Source organism: Merops nubicus, unplaced genomic scaffold (assembly GCF_000691845.1).
Source record: "Merops nubicus isolate BGI_N331 unplaced genomic scaffold, ASM69184v1 scaffold8208, whole genome shotgun sequence".
NCBI lineage: Eukaryota > Metazoa > Chordata > Aves > Coraciiformes > Meropidae > Merops > Merops nubicus.
In genome coordinates, this window is record NW_008625074.1 from 18,133 (window position 1) to 25,039 (window position 6,907).

At 43.4% G+C, this 6,907-nt stretch overlaps 1 protein-coding gene across 1 annotated transcript in view; it reads left to right on the forward strand.

Annotated features, from left to right (window-relative positions):
• Positions 1 to 4,526: 4,526 nt before the first annotated feature.
• Positions 4,527 to 6,907, forward strand: part of LOC103777984 (SPARC-like protein 1) — a gene marked incomplete at its 5' end in the record, with an annotated part of 8,147 nt that continues 5,766 nt past the window's right edge. The window contains 2 exons of the mRNA XM_008945550.1: positions 4,527 to 5,696; positions 6,766 to 6,835. Coding sequence (XP_008943798.1) covers positions 4,527 to 5,696; positions 6,766 to 6,835 — 1,240 coding nt within the window. The remainder of the gene's footprint in view (positions 5,697 to 6,765; positions 6,836 to 6,907) is intronic.

Sequence of the window (6,907 nt, forward strand, 5' to 3'; positions counted from 1 at the left end):
CTGAAAGATGAAGTGAGCAAGTACAAAAACCCCATTGCCAAGAGCCACAACCTTTGCAGCAAAAAGGGCTGTAGGTTTGCAGGAAGAGTTCCTTGTTCTTTTCCCTTCACTGAGAGCTTTACACTTCAAGCTGCAAATCCCTTGGCTCCTGCTCCAGCAAATCATCTAAAACCCTCACAGGTTATGTTTAGCAAGCAAAAAGGTTCTCCCAGATCCTGGGAAAAGGTCTTGGCATTTTGCACAACCAAGCCCCCGGAGCCTAACCAAACATGGAGTGCCACCAACAGAAACACTCCTCTCACCCCTGGAGAACAGAAGGGACCACAGTCCATTGTACAAAGATTTTTTGTTGTTGTTCTTCCTATTGAAGTGGCTGAGTTTGAGTTTGCAGCTTTTGTAGCAGTCACCCCAACTTTCTCCACTGCTCTATCTCCATCAGTACTATTGGGATTGAAAAAACCTCTGTGTCTATGGCTATTGAACTTGTCTGGCAGCTTCCAGCCCCCGGGGGCAAAGAGCTCTCCTGTAGTGGCTCGGTGGAGAAGCCATCCATCCTGCCTGTGCCACAGCAAGGAGGCTCAATTACACGCTCAGCTTGGAGCAGTCAGGTCCAGTATGAGGCACCAGCTAAATCCCAACATTCTGTGCTCTGAAACCCATGGGATGAGACACTTACTGCACAAGAATGGGTGTTGCTGTCACATTTGAAAAGGCAAACCCCAGGAATTAACACTGGCAATATTTGCACATGCATTACAGTTTAAAAGTGTGTTTTGAAATGCTACTTAATATTTGGGGCAGATTATCCTACTGGAGGAAATGTTATAAACACTTGCAACTAATTTGACTATCGTGACTAGAAAAAAGACACTCAACTAGACTATGTTCCTACATGCTCTTCGAGGTGCTCAGGCTTCCCCAGTAAAGATTTATACTTCCTATGGGCCACCGTGGGCTAGTTACTGAAAGAGAAATACAAAAGCCCTGTCCTGACACCTTAACTCAGATTTATCCCAACCACTTTTTCATTATCTGGACAGAGGTGGCAGAGGCAACTTTTTGAAAACTGTAATTATAAATAATATACAACATGCAAAGCTTTACATTTATAGCTGCCAAAGTAGTTTACCAAAATCAGAATGACAACTGAGATTTTTATACAAAGAAATTGTTACATGCCCAGAGCTGTGTTGCTCACCAGGAACAGAGAGAAACAGAAATCAAGGCTAACTAATTCAAGTACTTCTTTCCCCAGTCACTTGCCAGGCCTTCAAAAACATGGTACACAGTTTTTAGGGCCACGTATTAAATTGGATTATGCCCCTGCATTTCTGGCAAGTCGTGTGCACGACCCCTCAGTCTGATAGAACTTGGCTTGATCTGAAGCCACTGCCCCACACAGCCCAGCCCAGGCATCTTGTGCATGCTCATTAATGGCCTTTGTTGTACTCTGTCTTTCCCTCCAAAACCATCTGAAACAACCAACTCTGGGTGCCAGAGAGATAACAGATAAGCAGATAAGAGATAATCTGGGGACTAAATCAGTTAGCTGCAAGAAAAATGGTTTGCATACTAGGTATGCCCCAGTAATGAAGTATTTTGCTCTTCTATAAAATATATTGACATTAAATAACATATAACACAGGGATCTTCCAAAATGTACACTTCAGCTCTTAGCACAGCAGTAACCAGGTTGTTTTTGCAGACTTCTACACCAAAAATCAATGTAATGCTCAAAGCATCCCCTGGATAAGCTGGGTCTAACACCTGAGTTCACATACAACTGGACACTGTGTGGAAATTTTGTAGATCTTCAGACTGCCCAAGTTACAGGAGCCACTAACATTACTTCTTTTCATGTTGTTTGCAGAATTAAACATCTAAACCTACCACTGTACCATTAACTCTACAGGATCTGAAGAGCATGAAGGCTGTGGCTCTCCTTATCTGTCTTACAGGATCAGTGCTGGCTATTCCAGTAAGTCCTCATTGTGCTATTACTACTGGGCACTCAATTTCCCCTTTTCTGAATACTCTGTTTTATTCCACTGACCTATACAAGATTTCTATTTATATGTAGTGAATATATTACTCTAATTTAGACCCAACTTTTAAGCTACAACCTTGGAAGCCATGGACAGAAAACTCCAGAGAAGGTACTCTTCTTGTCCTTTAAACATTAACAGGCAACCTACATATTATTAATCTCAAATATATAAAACACATTATCACATAGGTAGTGGTTGGCAAATTAATTTAGGTTAAAAAAAGGTAGGCCACCTCACTCCAAGAATCAGCACCAAGCATCTCATACTTTGCTTATTACATAGCTAGAAACAGAACAGGACAAAACCTAAAGCTCACAACTGAAGTTACACGTATCTGAAAAAATTACCTTAACTGAATCCTCGTGTATAATCATTACATCCACATCAGCACAAAGAACAAGCTCCACTGGCAGTCAAAGTTCTGGTTATCACTGCCCCAATAAACCAGCACACAACCCTCCCTGTCCCACCGAGTGATCTGATGCAGTCTCAAACAGGTGACAACTTCAGCCACTGTATGTTTCACTATTCACAGTCCAGAGCATTGGGTACAGCCCACGCTGGAAGAGTGGACAGTGGCTGGCAAGGCAGGGGACACAAGGAGACAGAGGACTTCAGCACCCCCGTGCCACGCGTGGCTGCTGATGGGAGAGCTCACAGTTCTGCACTCATGGCTGACCCAAATGGAAACGCCATCCTCTTGCACCGTTCTGGCCAGCACCTGCAGTGCAGACACAGCCTTGGCCTGAAGCCAATGGATGTTCTGAAACAACCAAGCTCAGAGTGTGCTCTGTAGTAAGAAATGCAAAATCCCAACTCTTATGCTAATCTTTTTTTTAAGTTATGAATTGTATCCCACTCTGTAGCTTTCTGGATGCATTTCATGTCCATTTGGATGGTGCTCTGCATTAAGAAAACAAAAAAATTGAACTTTTCCTAGTGAAGCATCCACCAGAATAGATCACGGTATAAACACCAGTTTTCAGCCTACAGCTGTCCCCCAGAAACAACTCGGACAGAAGAACTTACATCAAAACTGAACAGTGCCATACCCAATGAGGCATCAGTTCCAAGTGACTATGCAACATCAAAGGCCAGTTGTCCCCTAGCAGTAGCTAGTTACAGCTACATGGACTGAAATTTGCCATCATATTAAGAGATCCAAGTATCTTCACAGGCAAATGGGTTCTGAAAGTTTATTTTATCCTGGGAACAATGGTATAGCAAAAAGCAGCAGCTGAAAGCCACCTCCAGGCACATCTCTGGCCCATAAGGAAGCTTCCTGTCAAGCCACATCTTGCTCAAAGTTCTACTTCAAATACAGGCACCCATAACAAACAATCTCAATGACTCTTTGGCCTTGTATTTTCTAGGTCTATAGAACTGGAAAACCTTCACAGAAGAATGGCTTTTGCTTAAACTTAAAACCAGAATATGTCACACAGAGCATTGCCCCAAAACACATGTAAAACCCCTGTACTGAAAATTTAATTTTAAAATGTTTTAATATCAGCTTGAGATGATTGGTAACAAACAGATCACTTTTTATAAGGTCTTAAATAAACATGCCTTTAATTTGGAAAAATCTCTTCACCGAATTTCCTTTTGATTTGAGCAAAGATACTATCTTTCCCTGAAAAAGTTCTGAGCTGGAAATGATATAGTGAATGTATTACCTAGGACTTTTCCTGCAGCCACAAGTACACTAGACAAAAGACAACTTGTAAAACATTCAGATACCACCTTAACATGAAGCAACGGGATATATCGGATCTGCCAGGAGCCACATTAATATCTCTCATCCTCCTTTTTTGCTCTGTTGTAGTGAGCAGTAAGAACACTGAACACCCACAGGCCCTGCTCAGAAACACAGGAGGTGTTGCTGCTGTTGGAAGTGCCTGTGCTCACCCAGCAGCTGCAGAGGTGCCAACAGTAGGTTAATTCAGCTAGGAAGCAAGGATGTACCAGAGTCAAAGCAGATGAAAATGTTCATTATGAAATAGTGCACTGATCAGGAATTGCTTCCTCATCACCTTGTGAAAGGTGCTGTCTTTCCCTCTGCCCCTCGTTTCCCAGGCCTCCCATTTATCTGTCTAGGAAAATGAGTTTCACATCCCCCTCCTCCGAGGGTAAGTGATAATTACTGCAGCCTACACGCCCCTGAAGTTATGAACTAAATTACTAATTAAGCATTTTGAGATCTCATGAGACAGCCATGTGCATCGATCTCCCAAGAGATCTTGAACAGAGTTGCACAGATTTCTTCAGAAACTCCAGCAATAGAAGGGTCAGATGAACAAATGTGCTGAGAAATGGAATGACACCAGCTGCAAATTTCCTGCTCTGGGGCTTAAGGGGAGGATTTACAAAGAAAACCAAGTCAGTGTCATGCTTTGCAATACAAGGCAAAAATAACATTGCATTGACTTCAAATAAATTCTAAGATTTATTAATCTACTTGTTCATTCTTCTCTTCAGACTGAAGATATTAATCCTGAAGCCTCAAAGGAAGAGAATGCAGGGTATGTAGCCAAAGGTGATTTGCTGCCCAGACACAAACCCCTAAAACCAGAGGCATCGGTGCCAGACACGGGGAACAGGGATGGGCCTCAGACCACTAAAAGACAAGGAAGAACTGGTACTGAGCATCAGATGAAAAACAGGCTGAAAAGCATCAACTTCCTTGCCCTGCACAACAAACCAGATTTGTCTTCTGGTATGCAGGACGTTGACTCTGGAAGCAGTGGCCGAGAACTGCCTAGCTCTGAGCATTACCAGCCCAGGGGCCATGAGAAACACAGAAATACAGCAAACCAACACACCATGGGCAATGCAGGAGATCCAGGGCATGCTCTCAGTCCTGGTCCAGAGCATAACATGTGGAAATACAATAAAAATGCAGTTGGCCTCTCTGATGAAAACAGGGAAAGGGAAGAAGAAGGAGTTATGGAAGAGGAGGATGAGGAATGGGGTGAAGCAACTGATTACAGATATATGAAGTACAAAGGCCACCAGAAAAATCAAGGTAACCAACACAAAAGACAGCAAAATGAAACCAGCATGAAATCTGACAAAATCCTGAGACATTCCAGTCAACCAATCCGGATAACCAAGAGACATCATGAGAAATTTGACCTAGAGGAAGAAGAGAGGAAGAACAGCCAAAAGAAGCTCCATCAAGAAGAAATCCTGCTCTCTCAAAAAGCCCACAGTGAAGGTCAGGGTGACACACAGCAAAGCCAAGAGACAAAAGACAATATTCAAATAAAGTATCAGAGTGATCAGGACACAGCAGTGAAAACACAAGGCACAGAGGACAGTAATGGTGATGATGAGCGTGACAGTGGCCATGCTGAGGGCAAGGAAGATCTCAACAACACCTGGAAAGAAGCAGCTTATGAGGAAGAGGAGAGAATCCAGAGTAACGAGCAGGAAAACACCAGTACTGAGCACAAAGGAGAAGGAACCACTGAAGATGATACTGCAGTTCACAGAGAGACCAAGGATTATCAAGATGTCAAGACTAAAGACCTTATTCACTCTGAACAAGGTGACTATGATCATGAGCCACTTAATTCTGACAGCAAGCAACAACTGGAAATGAGTAGCTCTGCTCAGAGCATTAATTCAATGGAAAGTGAAGATAAGGTAAATTCTCTTTAAAATAAAATTGAAAAACTAGAAAAAGGGGGAGGGGGAGACATGGGATGACCATTCCCAAATTTAAATTCCTGATGATTGAAAAGACATTTTGGAGAAAAACAGGTGTAATAATTTCTTAATCTGCAGAAGTCTCATCTCCCCTTTTATTCACTATCCATCTGGTTCGTGCTCTGTCACCTCACACATAACATTTAGATTAATTGTACCAAAAAGGAAGTGAGCACAATTCACGTGAGAGCTCCAGCTCCAGTGGGCTGTGTAACGAACACACAAAAATAAATAGGGATACACAGACAGAAAACCTGGAGCCAACTAGAAAAGCCTGTTCACTCCTCTCTCCCAAAGATGTGAAATACTACCACACAAAAGTGAAGAGCTTGGAGAGGCAAGGCTAGAGTCCCTGCAATAATTACCACCCTCGTGGCTATGGCACTCTGACACAAGATTAAGGATGTGAGTTTTACCCCTTCAGACAAAGAAGGATGTTGCACCCAGACCTCCCATACCCCAGTCAACCATTAGACATCTGGTGGACTCTCAGAGGTGTTCTTCAAGGGACAGGAGGGAGTTTTCCTGTGGCTATTAAATAAGGATAAAATTAAAATAAAATAAGGGCAAGCACATCCCAACAGCACCAAAGAAATGTCATAACTGAGGATACATCCTTCCCTTTTGCTCCTGCCTCGTGTCCAGCCTGGCAGCTCACAGTGCTGCTGCTTGCAGGCTGACCTGGAGGGCCCTGGGGCAAACTTGAAGCACCAATTCTGCCAACCTCAAGGCACTACACTGCCATATACCGAGTACTGCAGAACTTCCAGGTGTTCAGGCCTTGCTGAGCTCCTGTTTCTCTCTCTCTACACTTCCTACTTTTTTTCTTTCAATTAACAGAGCACCTTAATATTACCAGAGGCTTTTACTGCATAGCAACCTCTTTTTGCTGCCAGCAGAACTAACTGTGCTTCAGTCAGCTTTAAATTTATACCTGAAAAAAATAATTTTTTTCTTCTTCCCAAGCTTTACCACAACTTCTGCTTGTGTCTCTGTGACCACACAGGTTCAGACTACAGGCACGTCCTACGGCGAGATGGAAGGTGCAAGTGACAGGAGGGAGAGAGCTCTCCTGGGTAAGCCACCCGCAGAGCCACCAGCTGCCCGGCTGGGGCTGGGCACCTGCTGCTCTGCACGCCTGCCTCTGG